This window comes from Aspergillus tubingensis (genome assembly GCF_013340325.1).
Source record: "Aspergillus tubingensis WU-2223L DNA, scaffold_8, whole genome shotgun sequence".
In the NCBI taxonomy this organism is placed as follows: domain Eukaryota; kingdom Fungi; phylum Ascomycota; class Eurotiomycetes; order Eurotiales; family Aspergillaceae; genus Aspergillus; species Aspergillus tubingensis.
In genome coordinates, this window is record NW_023336282.1 from 2,682,639 (window position 1) to 2,701,803 (window position 19,165).

The 19,165-nt window shown below is 52.7% G+C and overlaps 5 protein-coding genes across 5 annotated transcripts; 1 reads left to right on the plus strand and 4 right to left on the minus strand.

The window, feature by feature from the left end:
• Positions 1-229: 229 nt before the first annotated feature.
• On the minus strand, positions 230-1,185 carry AtWU_07257 (PDGFA associated 1 family protein; the record flags this gene model as incomplete). The annotated part of the gene is made up of 3 exons (XM_035502366.1): positions 230-934; positions 999-1,066; positions 1,140-1,185. The coding sequence occupies 3 exons, from the start codon at positions 1,183-1,185 to the stop codon at positions 230-232; spliced, it is 819 nt and encodes a 272-aa protein (XP_035358259.1).
• A 582-nt stretch (positions 1,186-1,767) lies between these two features.
• On the minus strand, positions 1,768-3,231 carry AtWU_07258 (putative MFS monocarboxylate transporter; the record flags this gene model as incomplete). The annotated part of the gene is made up of 1 exon (XM_035502367.1): positions 1,768-3,231. The coding sequence occupies one exon, from the start codon at positions 3,229-3,231 to the stop codon at positions 1,768-1,770; it is 1,464 nt and encodes a 487-aa protein (XP_035358260.1).
• A 1,885-nt stretch (positions 3,232-5,116) lies between these two features.
• On the minus strand, positions 5,117-8,159 carry orlA (putative alpha,alpha-trehalose-phosphate synthase subunit Tps2; the record flags this gene model as incomplete). The annotated part of the gene is made up of 3 exons (XM_035502368.1): positions 5,117-5,286; positions 5,405-7,649; positions 7,734-8,159. 3 exons carry the CDS (start codon positions 8,157-8,159, stop codon positions 5,117-5,119), a joined length of 2,841 nt encoding a protein of 946 aa, XP_035358261.1.
• Positions 8,160-10,809: 2,650 nt separating this feature from the next.
• On the plus strand, positions 10,810-12,372 carry AtWU_07260 (uncharacterized protein; the record flags this gene model as incomplete). Its single annotated transcript, XM_035502369.1, has 1 exon — positions 10,810-12,372. The coding sequence occupies one exon, from the start codon at positions 10,810-10,812 to the stop codon at positions 12,370-12,372; it is 1,563 nt and encodes a 520-aa protein (XP_035358262.1).
• Positions 12,373-12,841: 469 nt separating this feature from the next.
• On the minus strand, positions 12,842-18,430 carry pld3 (phospholipase D; the record flags this gene model as incomplete). The annotated part of the gene is made up of 3 exons (XM_035502370.1): positions 12,842-12,848; positions 12,904-12,972; positions 13,041-18,430. 3 exons carry the CDS (start codon positions 18,428-18,430, stop codon positions 12,842-12,844), a joined length of 5,466 nt encoding a protein of 1,821 aa, XP_035358263.1.
• Between the last annotated feature and the right edge of the window lie 735 nt (positions 18,431-19,165).

The window sequence follows — 19,165 nt, forward strand, 5'->3', positions numbered from 1 at the left end:
CAGGCAAAAGACATATGGTTCATACTGTACAGCATAGCTGGGTTATATAGCGTCTATCATAGACTCATTTCTGCTACTGTTTCTCCCACTATACCCTCGCCTCTTATTACACCAAATGAGAAAAGATACTCGGATGTTATGTCATATATTTTACCCATTTGCACAGGCATCAAGCCAAAACCAACTCAATAAGTAACCAAATCTAAAAACCAAATGAACCCCCATCAATTCATTTCCCCTTCTTCCCCTTCTTCCCACCCCCCTTAGCCCCCAACTTCGCCTTCAACTCCTCCGCCCTCTTTCTCGCCGCCTCAGCCTTCTCCTCCTTCTCGACCTCCTTCCTCAACCGCTCCTGCTCCCTCTTCTCCCTCACGAGCGCCAACCGCGCCAAATCCGCCCTCGCCTCCTCCGTCTTCCCCTCCGCATGCAACTTCATATACCGTTCCCTCGCCTGCTGCGCCTCAATAGCTTCCCTCTCCCGTCGCGAAAGCTGCGACAGATCCTGTTGATCCTTGCCAGCACCAGCACTAGCACCAGCACCAGCGGCCGCACTACTACTACTCAACTGAGACCGAGATTTACTCGTATGGTTCGGGTTCGCGGGTAGATCCTCATCCTCGCCATCCGATCCGTCAGAGTTGTCCTCCTCATCCGACGAGGACGGGGGTAAATCGCCCGGTTGCGCGGCGGTTTGGAGTCGCCGGGCTTGCGCAGCTTGCTTTTTGGCTTTGGCTGCGGCACGGCGCTCTTCACGGGTGAGTTCGGGGGCTGCTGAGGCAGTGGAGTCTGCTGTGGGTGGGATAGAGGAGGGGCCGGGTTTTGAGGAGGAGGGGGTGTTGTTGTCGTCGTCTTCAGAGTCCGAGTCTGACTCGGATGTGCTGCCTTCTTCTTCTTCGTCTTCGTCTATCGAGGAGGGGGCGTCCTCGTCTGCGTCCTGTGTTTTGTTTAGGCCTTCTGGTTAGGAGGATTTTCTTCTTGCAGGAGGGGGAGGTGCGTACCCGCCATAGGCCAACAGGGTTACCGTCCTTGTCGACGGGTTGGACGTCTCGACTGAAGCGTTTTCCGCCTGTGTGTATGGTTAGTTGGTCCTGGGGAGCTGGGGGTTGTGGTGGCCCTGAGGTTTTAAAAAAATAACGTACCTCCGCGAGAGGGCTTGGAGAACTTTCCGCGACCGCGGGGAGCCATGATGTATGCTGGGTGAGGAGTAGGGCGAGTAGATGGGGTTCAGAGTCGAGGAGAGGAGTCAAGGTTGGATAGGGTTTATTTTTCCCCCTGCTGGCAAAGAGAATCTGGAGTCAGCGAGGAGAGGGTTGAGCGATGAAGAAGAGAGGGATGGAGGAGTCAAACAAAGGCATTCATTCTCGGAGGGGCTGCGGCGGGGAAGTACCACCAGATCGACCGACACTTACGCGATCCAGTGCAGAGAAGCTGCGCCAAATAATAACTACTAATACTTTGTACTCCAGTTGGAGACTGAACTGTGGAATGAGATTTCAATGGACTTTCTGGTCTCTGGTTACAAATATTGAGAAAACCACACCCTAAATCCTAACTATTGTACAAAATACAAAAACAGCTCTGAGTCACGCCGCCAGTTGCCCAGAACAGGCGGGGAGCCTGACTAAGGCGCGGTCGTTCATTGGTGTCATTTTTAACTTAGTTATTCTAGTTAATACACTTTTATTTACTGCTTCACTGCAATTGTCTACTGTATGTACAGTTGGCTCAACTTCAAGTACTGCTCACCCACCGCGGCAGTCATCCTGGCTACGCTCGTTGCCAGGTCAGCCCCAGCTTCGTCACTCTCGCCGCAATCAAGGTCAGCGTCCCCGCCAGAATCGCACTGCCCATGAACATCTGCGCGTACAGATATTGCCCATCATCCCGATCGACCAGTGCCCCGGCAATGGGGGTACCGATCAGCGCAGCCACAGCCACTACACTGAGCACCATGCCCATTCTCACTCCGGTCTTCTTCAGATCCGTGGTAAGCGTGCTCAGGGTGGCCGGGAAGAGCGACTGGATTCCTGCGGCTGCCAGCCCATAGAACGCACTGAAGGCATACATCTCATTGTAAGTGTGAACCGCAGCCCAGCAGAACGCGACCACTCCTGTCACCAGGCTGAACGGGATCAACATGTTCAACGGTCCCGTGTACCGATCGGCCATCAGGTTGGGAATCAACCGGCCTAGCAGACCAACACCATTCATGACTAAAAGGACGTCGATCGACGTCGAGTTGGAGACCCCGATGATGTTGCGGGCGAAGCTCCCGATGTAGAAGAACCCGACATAGAGGCCCCAGAAGTTGAGGAACATCCCCAAGGCGAACAAAGCATAGGGCGCCTCTTTGAACGCCCCCCATTCGACGAGGGGTCCGCTGCGACGCGGAGGCAGTCGTTGCTGAAGAAACACCAGGCACGGAATCAGCGTCGCCAAAGAGATGAACCCCAGGGTCCGCATGGTCCAGCCATATCCGATTTGAGGGAGGAGTCGCATGACCACCGCCGGGAAAACCAGGCCGCCGGTGGCAGAGCCCGAGGCCACAATTCCGATCGCAATCGCTCGGTTTTTGGTAAAGTAAGTCGGCATCAGCGCAATGGTCGGGCAGAACATCAGTCCACAACCGATGCCCTGACCAACGCCCTGAGCCAGGAACAGCTGCCAATACTGCGTGCACAGGGAGGTCATAAAGATGCAAAATAACTCCAGGACAGCCCCAATAGTCAGGATGGCTTTGAAATAGCCGGCGTCGGTTGCGCGTCCAGAGAAGGTTCCGACGAAGAAGAGTAAGAAGATCTGGATACTGCCTACCCAGGAGATATCGGACGGGGTGCGACCTAGCGTCTCGGTATAGTAGGTTTGGAACACACCAAAACTATTGATGTAGCCCCAGGTGTTGAAGATGACGAAATGAGCCAAGGCTACTTGAGACCATGCCTTGAAGCCACCATCGGGGGGAGGTCCCAGGTCCCTTCCAGACTCTCGGGTGCGGACTAAGGTCAAGGTTCTACTGGCCAGTGCGCCAACATGGCTAACATTCGTCGGGGTTTTCGACAATTCCTTTTGTGCTTCGGGGCCAAGGCCTACTTCCTCATCACCCTTCTCATTCCCTAGCGGAAGGAATTGTTCAGGAACGGGAGAGTTGGCAGCCTGACTGGGTCCACTTTTCTCCTCATTTGCGGAGATGGTCAAGTCTTGCTGGGTATCATGCGATGATCTAGCGGACATCTTGAGGGAACGTATACCCCGAAGGGATACCACAGATTTTCGAAAAGTTTTTTATGTCTGGGAGTCTCGTGTACATCAAAGGGTGATGTTTCCTGGTAAATGAAAGCAGGTAGACTAGTTGGGAGACGAGCCAGCCACTCTGCGAGGCACCCAGCTTCTTTATTAATTAATTGGCCTACACACGACCAGATGGGCTGGGCAAGGACACTCTGGATTGTGGAAGCAATCAGTCGAAGTGATGGCGCGCACCTGACTGTTCAACGAGAACTGGGAATGGGATCTGAAACAGAATGGGGACAGAGAAAGAAACGGTCAAGGATCAGGCACTATGAAGTATGCATCGATGCCCCAGCTATCGACTTGATAGAGATCAAGCGAGTTGATATGTGCGTATGACTCAAGGCGCGTCCAGCAGACGGCATCGGCGGCAATTGGTTATAGCAGCGTTGGAAGCGTCTTCCTGCCAAGGACCTTTTCGAGGATCAGCCCTGTTAGGGAATGAGATAGATAAAGGAACGACGGTTAGGCTGCGTGAGTCAGGAAGCGAAGTAAGACTAGAAAATTAGGAGCTAGGGCTTGAACAGCTCGCAAAGAAGACCGAAAGCCAACCGCCATGATGGCGGGGGAGTAAGGTCGGCAATGCTGTGCCGAATCGGCTAAAGAACGAGGACGATCAGTTTGGGATCCAACAGGAAGCGACACCCGGAATACATTGGCGATAGTTAGGCCTTGGTTACTTCGACGCCCTATTGTCATGGTGCACCACGGTCCCAAAACCCGGGGGCTCCAGGATTCTTGCTTGGGATTGGGGAAAATTGGCAGGTGGATCCCCTCCCCACCATTGAGCTATTTTACTAGCTGGTTGGGGGAGGGGGAATAATACCATTGCCGATGTGATGGGTCATCCCTGGACAGAGGAACAATTCAGGAAGAGTTGCCAAAGGATTGGAGAAGAAATAAGAGGCGGGGGGGAAGAGAAAGAATAAAGAAGATATATTGCCGATACAGTCCGGCTTCTTAGTTACTTTTTCCATACTTGCCCTCCTTTATGTATTATGTATGTTAAGCATATTCTCCGAATTATACGAAGGCACGTGCGGCGGACTTCTGCCCGGCTTTCTTTCTTTTCTTTTTTTTTTTTTTCTACTCGAACAACGTCATTGAAGTACGAACTACCAGAAAGAAGCCCCCCTGTCCTGCACTATATTTCCTCAATGGGTTGTTGATACATTACTCTCCTTGTGGTGGTAGTACTAGTAGTAGTCGTAGTAGTCGTAGTCCTCTCGCGGCACCAACGACCCATCTTGTTCTCAGCGGCAACTCACAAGACGTCTACTGACTTAGTACTGGCCATATTACGAGTCGTGAGCGGGAGACGAATTATTTGTTGAATCGTGCCCTTCATCGGGGTTCTATATTGTTCTAACGCATCATAACAATGGAAGGCATCTGCCTCTCGAGGCCGGCCCATCTATATATAGTCAATTAAAAGCACCATAAACAGGTATCCATGCTGTCTGTCTCGAGCGTCAAGCAGTCATGCTCGAGTTTTTAATGTTCAAGATCAACGGTTGGAAGGTAGGCAGGGGCTGTTGAAAAGAAGACAAGGGAAAAGACAAAGAGAAACAAAAAAGGTAGGAGAAACCCCCATGCTGGACTCTCGCTAATGGCTGGACGACCCCCCCGAATCCAAATGCCGAATGCATACCCGCTTCGTGACGCCCTCTAACAAATCGCCGCCACCACAGCATCACCTCTACGCCTGGAAAAAGAATGGCAGAAATATATATCAATAATCGCAGATGTTAAATGGAGATCAAGGGCGATTACGCGGAGACCCTGTCCCCGCTTCGAGAAAGACCACCAGTGCAGTATTAACAGACCCTCAATACTCTTGGGAGCACGAGCTATTGTTGAGCATCGAAATAGTTTCAATCACGTCGGCGGGTTCCAGGAGATGCCAGCTGGCGGCCGTTTGCTTCGAGCTTGCACCAACAGTGACCGAGTAGACGTGGTCTTGTGGCAGGTCGAATTTCTGTAGGGCACGGAACATGTCTGTGGATAACAGGGAATTATTAGCGAATGTATAATAAGATGGAATCACGGGAAAGCACGTAAGGAGGAGGAGAATTTGGAAATATAGAGATCAAAATAAAAAAGAAGAAAGGCTTACCTTCATCTGTGAAGTCGTCGCCGGAGCAAAAGATGAACTCGGGAGCCTGCCCAGGGCCGGTGCCGTACTCATTGACGAGGCGAGCCGCGATGAATCCCTTGTTAACGAACGTCGGCCGAACTTCCAGGTTGGCTTTCCCGGCCATGACTTCAACTTCCCATCTCTTCCCGACGGTGTCTTCAAGCTGCTTCCGGCATTCGCGAGCCTGGAACGCTCCATACTCCGGATCCGCACGGCGATAATGCCATGTCAGGGCCACGCGCTTTCTTTCGATGAAAGAGCCCTGTGTCCGTTCTGTGAAGTGCTGGAACGTATCCATGACCTCCTTCTGCCAGCCCATGTTACTCCGTTCGGCCAAATTCTCCCAGTCATCCGAGTGGGGCTTGCGAATGAAGCATCCGTGCTCTGCACTTAGTCCTAGCTCGGGGATGTGGCCCATCCACTCATCCAAGAAGGCTTGATCACGTCCACTGATGATCCAGACCGCATTTCGTGGGTCTGCGGCGAGGGTCTTGATAGTACGCAGCACCCGATCCGAGGGGATCGCAGCTTGCGGGTCTTTGACAATCGGAGTAAGTGTACCATCGTAGTCAAACATGAATAGTCTCTTCCGAGCCCGACGGTACTGCCGCACCAGCTTGGCCCGATCGAGGGCCGGCGTTGCCACCGATTGGTCAAATGACGAGAGGTTGGTGAGGAGACGAGTGACAAACTGTTTTGACCAGGACGAGACTGTGTTTGCAGTGACGTGCTTATAAAGCTTCTGATGCTGTGACATCTTCTCTTCCGGAGACATGGTTAGGGCTTTGTTGATGGCTCCCGCCACGCCGACGGTATCCCATGGGTTGATATGAATGGCATTGGACAAAGTCCCCGCCGTACCAGAGAACTCGGAGAGGATCAAGGGGCCATAGTTATTCTGTTGGCAGATGATATACTCCAAGCTAGTCGTGTTCATGCCGTCGCGGACCGTGGTGATGAGTCCGACATCAGCGACACGCAGCAGCGCGAAGTACTCATGAGGGGAGAGGTACTGCGGGTAGTACTTGACGGGGGCAAAGCTCAACGATCCGAACCGGCCATTGATGGTAGAAACCAGATTAGAGACCTGACTGGCAATCTTGTTCTCTTCTTTCTGCTCGTCGACGCTGGTTGGGCTGGTTACCTGGATCAGGACTACCTTATCCCGCCATTCAGGGTACCGCTCGAGGAAGACCTCGAACGACTGCAGCTTCTGGGCCACACCGCGGACACTGTCCAGTCGATCACGGCCAACAATAATCTTCTTTCCGGCATACAGCTTGCGAATACCCAAGACTGCCTTTTCTATCTCGGCAGACCCGAAGGCTGCCTTTTGAATCGTCTTGGTATCGATACCTATCGGGAAGACATCCACTGCTACATGAGCACCGTAGGCATCCACCCCAGCCGAGTTGGAATCAAAGCCTAGGACACGTGTACAGCAAGATGAGAAGTGACGAGAGTATGAGAACGTCTGGAAGCCGATCATGTTGGCCCCCAGGACCCCCGTAAGCACCTCCTTGCGCTTGGCCAAGCAGCGCATGAACTCACTGCTGGGAAATGGCGCATGCAGGAAGAAACCAATGTAAATGTTGGGGATGCGTTGGCGCAGCATACTCGGGACCAGGAATAGGTGGTAGTCATGGATCCAGACAATATCTCCTTCCTTGTATTCTTGCGCAATGCGGTCGGCGAAGAGACGATTCATGCGGACGTAGTCTGCCCACCACTTACGTTCCGATTTGCCGTCCGTGGGACCGTGCTGTTTGTAATGAAGGAGTGGGTAGAGCTCGCGCTCGGCATAACGCCTCCACCGACCCTGGTCGTCCAAGAAGACCGTGTCATCTGGATGTTCCGATTCACCGGTCAACCAGACCGGCACGATCTTACCGTAGCGGCTGGAGCTCAGCTGCTGATCGAGCCTTTCTCGGTCCTCCAGGTCCACTTCGAAGCCGTCAAGGAGAGGATGACTGGGTAGGCGTTGACTGGCATCCACAGGCACCGGTGCGGCAGCTTTATTGAGGGGCAAGGCCGAACCGTTGAGGGTGGTCGGCACCTTGGCACTTGTGTTGATGGGAATCTGTTGCAAAGGAATCGCTGTCTCCTGGACCGGCTCGACCTCGCCGGTCCAGCCAACGAGGGTGTGGGACCATCTCGATTCATTAGAACCAAGATAGGCCATTGAATCAAAAAGAGCGGAGGTTCCCGGACGGGGTTTCAGCTCCTACAATCCCGTGCGATCAGCTAAGTCCTCTTACTGATTTCCCCCCCTCAAAATACGAGTGATCTGGTGGGGGAAGTGACTTACCCAGTCGGACCCGGGATGGAGATAGAGCTTATAGGGGATACAGAATGCAGCACTGATCACTCGGCCGGTAAGACGCAGGCTGGGGTATTGTTCGCGGGGGTCGGCGTCCAGCATGATGGGAGATTCTATCAGGCTCAAGCGGCGCAACAATTCAGGACCCGATTTGGCGTCCTTGACAGCCTGGGAGGGAGTGATGGGGGAAGCGACAGCTGGAGGGACCGAAGAAGCGTGGTTCCCCGGGGTATCAGAAAAGTAGGAAGGGGCATCGGGGAGGGTGGAGGGCTGGGTCTGTTCACCCCGCAGATCCGGGGTGGCATTTGAGGCATTCACAAAAGCATCTTCGCCCAGAACATTCAGGCCAGAGCCAATGGGGCCCGGATTGGGCTGGCCATCGGGCATGGCGGCAGACCGTTGTTCGGCGGCCATGACGAAAACGGACGCGGCGGAGCGAGGAATCACAGTCAGTCAGTCAATGACAGGCAGAACGGGAACCAATCTGCAGTCAATCTGGGAGGTAGCGCAATCAGTTAGTTGCAAACCATGAAATATTAGGGGCAGAAATCTGGTGAATTTTGATATTCCGGTGATAAGAAGAAGAATAACAATGGCAACGATGGGCAAGACTGTGTTGGGTTTGGGGGAGGGGTGTAAAAGGGAAAGGGCAAAAAGCGTTGAAAGTACCTTTTTTTAGTTTTGGGGGTGAAAAGGGAAGTGTAGACTAGAGAGGGAGGGGGAGGGAGATAAGCTGGAGTACCTGGGAATGAATTGGTATGTATGGAGAGAGAGAAAGAGGGTGTTTGGTGGGGTTGCCAACAGGGAAGAGAGCGGGCCAGAAGAGAGAAGGCGGACTAGGCCATTGGGGGGGTGGAGGAGGGGGTAGCAAAGGAACTAGTAAATGGTACTGTAAGGAAAGATGAACGATGGCACAATGATCAATTCCCTCCGTCAGAAAAGAGAAAGAATGGGGGTTAACAAGAGTGTGACGATGAGAAGAGGGAAGGGAAGGAGGGAGAAGTTGGTTTAGTGGGTAAGAGATTCAATTATGATGTGAGAGCAAGAGACAAGACGCAAGTGGGGGGGAGGGAGGGAGAAGAGACGGAGAGAGAGAGAGAGACACACAGAAAGCAGGGCAGAGAGCAGCAGCAGCAGCAGCCACCATTTACCACCACCAAGCAGGGAGGCGGTGAAGCGGGAACATGGAAAGATAGTACTATGATAAGAAAGAGCTATTTGTACTCACCTCCAAGAAGAAACGATAACTATGGTAGTTAGTTAATCGTGAAAAATTGATGAAAAGCGCAAGTGATCTATCACTGGATATGTATAGTCCCACAGATTTAGGGGGGACTCGGGGATGTCGGCAAGGAAAATATCTCAGAAGTCAGAAAACCCCCGAAGTTCTAGTAGCTTTCTTTCCAACAGACTTGCTGGAACTTGATCCCAACTTCCCCCAAAACAATCCCGGAATAGCAAGCCAATCACCCCCAATCGGACAATCAAGCAACTTAATGCAGGCAAAGCAAGCCAACTAACAAAGCAGTCGTATCAGCTGGTCGGCGGTCTGTCGGCAGGGTTTGCTTATAAAACAACCAATCCCTCATGCACGGGTTCAGATAGAAGGACGCCGAAGGGGGAAGAGAGGCAGCGAAGGGATCGAGGGGAGGGATGGGCCTAGGATGGTCCAGACTCGGCGGCGAGGGCTGATGGAAGGAAAAAGAAGGCGTATAGCGGGTGGGGATTATAGGGGGGAAAGAAAAGGAAGAAGAAGAAGTAGTTGATGATTATTGAAACCGAACAAGGTCAGGGAAACCGGTTCCGTGTCCGTGGTGGGTTTGGTCTGCCATGGAGGGAAGTAGTAGTAAGAGTAAAAAATAAGACTAATAATGGACGATGATGGCGATGATGATTATGATGATGTTTTGGTGAGAATAATAGCAAGCAATGGATTGGGTCCCCGCCATCTCCATAACAGTAACCCAGATATTCTTTTTTTTCTCCCAGATACGTCATGATCCCCCAAACGGCAGTTCGGACGAACAGGAGGAAAAATGGTCCACCTGTTATTCGCCCCCTCCCCAATCTACCCCAACTAATTCTACTATTTTGTACCACTAGAAAAAATACTACCACTCTTACAGAACACAACACATAATATCTCATCGATATTTCTTTCGGTAATTGTAGATTAAGGCAGGTCAGGTTAACACGAGCAGGTACAGTAGTCAGTTGGCAGACTAGACAATAACCCGGGAAGTTGGGCCCAGGGAATAGCAACAGTGCCTAACCGAACCTAAATCATCTAGTCCTTCTACAGATGTGTCTAACTCATTAGGTAGCGTGTCTTGCATCGGCCGAAACCAAGAGCAAAGCGCGCAAGAGTGTTCAGGCATGTGGGAGAAGATGCCGGATGAAACTTGCCCGATCCTTGAACTAGCCCATCGAGATTGGTCCAGGTCATGGGATGTGATTGCCTGTCATTACGCCCGTTGAATCCACTGGTAAACTTGGGTTATATGTAAAGGACTAAAAGTAATAATAGAAGCTAAGATCGGGAAACAAGAAGAAGAAGAGGGCAAAGAATGGTTGAAGTCTACTACAGTGGCTCAGTGAGATCCGATTTGCAGATTTGAGATCGCCATTTCCCCGACAGGGGGGGGGGGAGTGTGACATGTGAAGACCTAACTAACCATAACCAGTCGATCAATGCTAGGGCTGGCCAGATCACGGCCCGCAGTCACGTGGGAATAACAGCACCTGACAGTACTATCCTTATTCGGGTAACTCATCACTAGTTCCTGTTAGTCTATCCGATACTTGCGACATTATCATCACTATTCATTCCCTGCCTCGACTTCTAGCCTCGCTTCTTCGTCTTCTTCGAAACATCCCAGCATCCCGTCCGAGATCACCCGCCCTTTTTACCCTCCATTCATTCCTATCGACTCGGTTTGTCCGGAACTCTGCGCCAGCCAGTCCCAAGCACACACCCCCCGTATACTTTCCTTTCCTCCGGTTTATGCCCCCGGTTGCAACACTTCCTTCGCAATGCCTCCATTGCCCTGCTGAACGCGCGGTCATGCGCGTTCTTTGCTCCTCTAATCGATATCTCCTCTCCTCCTCTTCCTCGTCTGTTGCTGCTTATTTGGCCCCCTCTATATCCTCTCCGCTGAAGCCGCGATACTTCCACCAAACCCGCTCGGCTCTCAAGAACCCGGCAATCTTCAAAAATAGTCTACAAAAAACCCTCGAAGCACACCGTTCCTCGAATCGAGCTAGTTTAATTCGCAGGATACCGAATAAACCAGATGATTCTGAACAGTCACCTGCGGAGGTTGCAACAAGCGATGGGCCATCGAACGGTTCCAACACAGATGTAACTTTGGGGTCTTCCTCGACCCCAAAAAGCCCAAGGAGGAAACCTCGCTCCATTCAGAAGTCCCACCCGCCATCCCGGCCTTCATACGCAAGCCAGCTGATACATTGGGATGCTGACCCTAAAAAGGGCCGGTCAGTTCAATGTCCATGGCTGGGTGGAGTGGATTCAACTCGGTCCTTCAGTGACGGCCTCTCCCAGCTAGATGCGGAGATCAAGGCACTTGAAAAATACCTCAGTCCGACCCCACCAGAGGAGGAGAGGGTTCATCGGATAACCGCGCATATAGCTGGTCTTCTGGAAGGGACTGCGCCCCGTGCCCCCTGTATCATCGGATCATGGCGAACCGGGCTAGCCATGAGCCACTCCAATCTGGACCTTCTCCTCCCCGTCCTAGACTTGATACGATCCACCGAACAGGTTCGAAAACCAAGCGCCACGCGTCCGCAGATCCTCACTCAGCACAAGCGTCTGCTCCGAGATGTTGAGCGGACCCTCCAGGACTTCCAATCCTTCAACATCATCTACCCATCCACCGCCGTCCATCACGAGACGGGTCTTCGCGTACGCTTCTCCTGCGGAGAAGACATCCCCCCCATGGTCGAGTACATTCAAGACTACTGTGCCGAGTACCCCTCCGTCCGACCTCTCTACATGGCCGCGCGACTTCTCCTCGAATCTCAAGGCCTATGTGGCCATGGCCCGAGATCCCTTAAACCCGAAGCCCTAGTCATGCTCGTCGTAGCATTCCTAAAGCTAAATCACGGCAAGTTCCAACGTTCTGACGGTTTGGGCGAGCGCCTTCTCGCCTTTCTCCAAATGTATGGCACCGAAGTCGATCTCACGACGACCGGAATCGCCGTCGATCCTCCGGGTACCTTCGATGCGGATACTGTCCGCTCCGCCAGCCGGATGTTCTCCAGTCAGCCGGACGAGATCCCCGCCCATTTGCGCGGTCAGCGAGCCATCATCAATATGAAGAAAACCGCCGCGTCCATGGGCAACACAGCCGCGGCTACACGGCTATGTCTACAGAATCCTACTAATTATTTGGATGACCTGGGCCGTTCTTGTCTGGATACTCCACAATTGCGGGCGGCGTTTGCGCGCGCTCATGAGCGTCTTCGTACCGCTCTCGATCACTGGGATCAGTGCGCGCCTGTAACTCTCGATCACAGTCTGCTGAACTCGATCCTGCAGGTGAACTTTGACGAATTCAGTCAAATGCGCGATCGGCTTACTGCCGGGACGGTCGATTCCACGTGACGTATCGCGGACGCAAATCCTGTGTTCACTAATGAGCTACCTCTACTTTTTCGATCGCAATCAAGCATGTACTATAGCCCCTTGTATGGGAAACATCTCTATGTATATACACTCTTCCCTCAAAAAGATTAATTAACATCCAAATCTATTAGACAGTGCCCGGTGCTGCCGACATACGTGCAAGGACACCAGGATGCGTGGTAAGGTATCAGTGACATGATGACATGGAGAGAATTAAACGCCTGAATGTAGAAAACGCCCGCTTGATATGCAGTGAGCTGAAAACCACCAGCCACCCAAACATTACACGGGATGACCTTAAATGATGGTGTAGGGGTTGAAGAAGAAGTAGCTGTGAAAATCGTAGAAGAAGAAGAGGCGTCGGTCCAAGATGGAAAAGGTGGATCAGCCAAGTGTGAAACAATATAGTATTGAGTAGTACATTGAGTGGACACACGTCGACATCGATTCAGTTGCTGCTCCGTGGTTAGCATTTGATGCGTTTGTATCCCATTCCGGGCTCGGACTTACTAGATTTCCAGCGGTGAGATCTGATCCAGCGTGTAAAGCCAATTTCCGCCCTGTTCTTCCTTTTCGAGCCTATGTGAGTGGAAAAGTCAGTAGGCTGCAACGAGATATCAAAGATGCAAGCACAGCGAATCCCTTACCAGTCGTAGGGCCACAGAATCAAATGTCCCTGTACGTGATTCAAGAGCTCTTCAGCTCGCTGTTTGTCCATCACCTCATCTGTCGCGTGAAACTCCCGCTTTGATCCGAGCGTCGTCGCCCTTCGTCGGCGTCGTCGAGACTGACCGGTGGCATTCCGATTCAAAGCCTCGGAATAATCCACGAGCGGCGGTTCAGATCGCTGCTTCTCCAGATCTTCACCAGAAGAGCCACTTTCCTCATGTCGTCCATTTGGCATGTGCCCCGTCGCCGTCCCATCTGCTCCTTTCATTGTCGATTTCTCATTTATTGGCAAAGGCCCGTCAGAAGTTCCGTGTTCGGCATGTTGCGTGTCCGGTGTCGAACGAGCATTATTCTTTTCGACAGGTGAATCTTTGGCCTCCACTTTAGCTCCCTCGGCACTCTGAGCATGGACCGATAGAGTATGCTTGAGTCCGGAAGCTGCCCCAGCCATGCTGGCCCCCGTTCCAGGCGGTCCGGTTTGTCTTTGGCTGGTGGGTTGGTATGCTTTGGTACTGTGTTGACTCTGCATCTCCGCGAAGTGGTCTGCATAGGCAGCATACTCTTTGTATTCTTTCCAAGACTTCACTTCGCTGTCCGGCATGCAGCGGAACACATTCCGGTAAATCTTGGTGTTCTTATCCGCTACAGCTTGCCAAGTATCCAGGTAGAAGCAGTCGATCACAGGGTCACGCATACAATCCTTGTCGATAAAAACGTGCTTTACGTCAGAAGAGAACAAGTGAGAGGACTTAATAGGGTCATGTTTATCCCGCGAAGCCGCCTGGACCCCGCTGTGGCTACTCTCAGACTCCTGCTCCACCGGCAGTGCTGGATGGCGAACAGCGGGCAATCCCTCCACGACCTGTGCCCCCTCGTTACCATGCTCCACGACGGGACTGAGACTATGATTGCCTTCTCTATCGCCACCAGCGTTTGCTCGGTGGGTATTCCGTTGCGAGGGTTGTTTCGGCTGCTGGATAGTGCCCTTGCCCTCGGATGCAACGGGAGAAATCAGGACCTCTGTCTTCGGGCCCAGGAACTCAGTATCGCGGGCATCGCCCAAGCCAGCCCCCACGGCTTTGGTGAGGTTATCGGCACCAAAGCCGTCCACGTCCTTCCTGTGTTCGGCATTAGAGGTCACTCTCGGGTCGGCAGTGAGTTTCCGATTCGACTTGAGATTGGGGTTATTTCCCTGCTCCCAGTCAACGTCATGGTTGAAGCTGTGCATGTCTTCAGACCGTGAGAGGAATTCGTCCTGAAGTCGATGCCGACGCTCCATCATATCTCTCTCGTCTTTCTTCTCCAGCATCAACGATTCCGAGTCGAGCTGGCTTTCGGGAGGCTTCGACCCTTCTTCGACAATTTCGATCCGGCGGAGCTCTTCCTCGGTTGCCATGGAGTGCTCCATCAGCTCATCGACGTCAATACCAAGATGCTCCCTCATGAGACGCATACGGAGGGTGTGTGGGAACCGTCCCACGAGGTAAGGACGGCCGTTCATGGATGACCATATCATGTCCGTATCCCGCACCACCGCTGCCACCTCCGAATCGCGAGACCCCAACATGGAGCGTTCGTTGATGTTGGCAGACCCAATTATGGCAGCTCGGTCATCAACAACCATGCACTTGGCATGGATGTAAAGCTGCTCGGTGACCAACTGGTCTTGAGGGCCGATCTTTCCCCAGGTTCGAAGGCTGAAGAATTGGATGTAGTCCTCAGGTTCGATCCCTAACGCTCGCAGCCGGCCGAAAATGGATGTCTCCCCACGGCAAATGCTGCGATACTGACACATCATGATCAACCGGACACTCGTTCCACCCTCACTATCCACAGTGTTCTGGAAGCCTGGCATCAGTGGGATAACAATCACGGCACGCCATGCCTCCTTGTTCTTTGCTGCTCGGGTGATTCGTTCCACAAGAGCATCACCGATCGAGTTCTCAATCTTCCGACCATCAATTTCACAGGTGCTAACAAAGAACTGGTTCTCGATGTATACAAAGTGTTCAGACTCCTCGATCAGCTTAACATAAGCATTCATAATGCTATGCTCCGTGATGTCGGGGGTACCAGTTGACCACATACTACTCGAACGTAAGATTTGGACCTCACAGGTACCATCCAGACCCAGGGCCTCCATATCAGCCGGCTCGAAATCGGGCGGCGGTAACAAAAATGGCGTGGGGCGTGTTGGCTTTCGCTGGCGCAAGATGTAGTTCCACCGTTGGACAAAGTGGCGCGTAAGATCTCGAGCCGGTTGTCCGACGACGTGCATGGAAATGTCATGCCAGGGCATCCTGGGAACTACATTTCGATCATACATCTCCTCGTAGGGCTTGTCAAGGTCGTAGAAATCCTGAACACGCGGATTCGAGTAGTCTTTGCCTGGCCAGAGCTGGCAATGATCCGCATCCTTCGGGCCATCCGGGGTCTCAAACCCAGTAGGTTTGTCGTCAGTGAGGAGATGTTGTGGTGTGTCCCAACGGCCAAAGCAAAGATCGATACCTCCTACAAAAGCCAAGGTGTGGTCGATGATACAGAGCTTTTCATGGTGCGCCCAAAAGAAGGTGTTCTGTCGGAATTGATTTGGTGATCGCTGCACGAAGACGTTTGGATGCAGATCCAAGAGGGAAAACTTGGAGTACTCCGAATCGATAGGGATGGCAGAGTTGATGTTGCGGTACATGATGACAAAGATCTTGACTCCTTCACGAGCTTTTCGCTGGAGAAGGCGATCTAGACGCCATTTCTGGCTGATGGCCGCAGGCCGACGCATGTAAAGCTCAGGGCTCAGCCACCAGTCATGGATGTAGATGACATCCTTCGCTTGGTTGATCGCGCGCGACACAACCCACATGTGATCACGCGCATCCACCAACCACTGTGCAAAGCACTTGTGTCGCACCGGCGCAAAACTGTCAAACCGGTTCGGCCTTGCCCAAGGGGTATTGTTAACCATGAACCGGATGGAGTCTTCGAACTGATGGAGCTGACGCTCATTCCTGGCCAGCAGTCTAAGCTTGCGCTCCGAGTTCTCGAGCCTTAATGTGTGATGCTGTGGGTGCCTGGCTGACTCTGTCGCCGATTTGGCAATCTCCTTCGCCTTTTGGTTTCTCAAGCTGACCTTTTGGGTTTGAATTTTGAAGAAAGGATCAACCAAAAACACATCATATATGTTCATCTCCTCCGGGGAGTCGACGCAGACGACATAACTGTGCCTAACAAGGAACCATTTGGGAGAGTGTCGCTTCTTTACCATGCCTGGCGTCAGCGCGCGCCGAAAATCGAGACCCTTGGAGGACTGAATAACCAGGAAGCCTTCCTTGCCGTGATAGCTCCCTTCGGCCGCAAGACGGACACCAAGGGCTGACAATTCCAGGAACTTGCAGAGACGGTTGCTATCTGGCTTGAATATGAGGAATCGGATCAACTTCTGCAGGTAGGACTCGAGCTTTTTCCGCTGTCTTTCAGGGTAGCTCTCCTTCTTACTGGCCTGCCCTCCTTCAGGAAGGCCTGAAGGCCCAGCAGCACCCTCCGCTTCTGGGTTCGTTACGGTAGACTGTCTCCGAGATAGGCCACCCGACGACCGACGATGCGCTTGCTGCTGCTTTTTTGCGGCTCTTTCATTGCCACTAGTAGCCTCTGCAGCTGTTTCATATCCACCTTCATCCTCCTCATCCTCCATGTCGCTTTCCAGCCCACGCACGCCCCTAAGATAGGGGAACGCACTCCGAGGGAAGCGCGGGAGATTTTGGGCCCCTTCAGTGTTCCGCAGCTGGATGTATTTCTGAGTTCCGAAATGCAACTTATACTTTAGGTGCAGGTTTGCAAAGTCCCTCAAGGTGCGGTAGATGATCCATTTCATCCGTGTCATGCCACTACCATACTCCAACTCGATACGGAAGACGAGATGGCGATCTCCGGAGTGAGAATCAATCTTGCTGTCCGTGACCCGCACTTTGAGCTGCTCCAGAAGAATCGGAATTCGCTTGCTACCGTGTTCATCTCGCTGGAACATGCTGGCCAGTATCAAGGCGGCCGGCACTCCTGAGGTCAACTCAGCGAGTAGCTCTGCCGACTTGGCATGGTCTACTGTGTTATCCACCTTGCGTCGCTGTCCGATCAACTTGAGACCTGCCTTTATCTGCCGCCACCTTTGAGCACTAAGGCTCGAGCCGCGGTCAGCCCGATGACGCCTCCAGGGTGGTGCCGTTCCTTCTGCATTCTCGGAAGGTCCAGCTAACCCAGTCAGCCGTCTCAGGTTGCTTGGTCTTCTTTCCTCTTGATTTGCCGGCGCATCTATTTGGCGCCCGCTGTAAGTAAGGCCCCGCGCGTTGGCGAGCCAGGCACTTTTCCGTCTCCATGCAGTATCCCTATTTAGGCGATCACGACCTTCGTCTTCTGAGACACCCTCACGATGTTGAGGTGTGAAATCACCGGTACTGCCCCGTCGCGGAAAGAAGTTGGGGCGATAGTTTTCAAAGGGGGAAAAGGAGGTCGGTAAGTGGAAGGACGGCCGGCTGGTGAATTTGGGGGTATTTGGCTGCGATGGGGGCACCGAATCATCCTGCTGCCGACGACGTGGCTGCTTCTTCTTCTGTTTCTTCTGGCGGGCCCGTTGTTCCCCGGCACTCTCTTCCGCGTCGGCATCAATATCGCTCCCCTCCTCCTCCAAAGTGTTCGGAAAGCGAAATTCCCCTCTTTCCGAGCCAGGGGTTGCTAGTTCATTGTTCGTAGGTCTGAAATCGTTCAGCGTCGCACCGCTCGCCGACCGAGTATGAGAGGTAAACGAAGGCGAGGCTGCGAAAGACTTCAACTTTGTCAGCAGGGATTGTCTACCCTTCAGACCCGCATCCACATCATCGCCTTTGACCGAAGGTGGCCTAGATGGAGATGGCTCGGCAGTATCAACATCCGGAGTGTCTTGAGTAAATTGTACGCTTGGGCGGCGAGGCGAGGCAGATGATCCTAGGGCTGAAGTTGGCGACTTTCGGCTCCCGGAATTTTGCTGGTTTGCCGTTGCATCGTTCGGTTGTCGAAGGCTCAGCGAGGCCGCTTTGTTGGTGGGACTGGCATTCGACGTTTCCTCCTCTCCAGAATCGCCGGCATGCTCTGCGCGCGTCTTTCCTTTTGTGTCGAAATGAACATCTTCCACACCTCTGACCGTTGGCGTAGCTTCCACCTGATCCCCGCCATCAACTCCATCCGCTCTGTCTGCATCATCCTTTGTCGAGGAAGGGGAGGGAAGCGGCGATGACAGCTTCAAGCTGTCCAACGACATCGGTTCGGTTTGTCTCGAGTAATACCGATTGGGGGTGTTCTCAGAGCCCCTCGCTTCCGAGGGATTGACCGTAGAGTCGGTCATACTGCGTAAAGGAACGCAATGTCAGTGGGCAAAGCAAGAAGGCTTTCAGGGGTGGAAGGGGATTTCGAGGGAAAGCAAGAGCGCGGGGAAGAGCAGCGTACATGCGGATCGAAAGGATCCTGTTGGAACGGGTTTCGGATCTTCAATTAGACGGACATTCTATATCTAATACACAGCAGCCGGAGGACGGAACAATAGACTGATCGGCAAGATCAAGCAGTAAAGAGATATTAAGGGGATAGTCGACAACACGGCCGAAACGTCTGGACGTGAAACTTGAAAGGAGCGTTGGGTTTAGCAGCGACAGTGGTTAGCCGCGGTGGAGTCCGCCCCATAGAAGAAGCGCAGGTCTGACTGGAGACGGAAGGCCCGCTTTGGCGCAGTTCTGCTGGTTCTGGTCGGCTTGGGACACGGAGGAAAGGGGGATGGATCAATCATTCAATCAATCAATGAATCCCTTATGAGAGATCAGAATGGGGCTGCTTTGCACCTGCATGACCATCTACTAGTACAGTAAGCAGTTAATTACTTACTTGCAGTAAGTAGGTACTCCGTAGATTGGCTGGGTTTCGGCCTCGGTTGCAATAAGTGCTACCCCAAGTATACAGTAGGATAAATAATAGCTCCCCCAAGAAGAAAGATGGAAAAGAGGAAAAAAGTCAAGGTACCCTTTCCTTCCTTCTTGCTTTGAGAGAAGACAAGAGACCGCTAAGGTTCGGTGGCCTACAAAATACG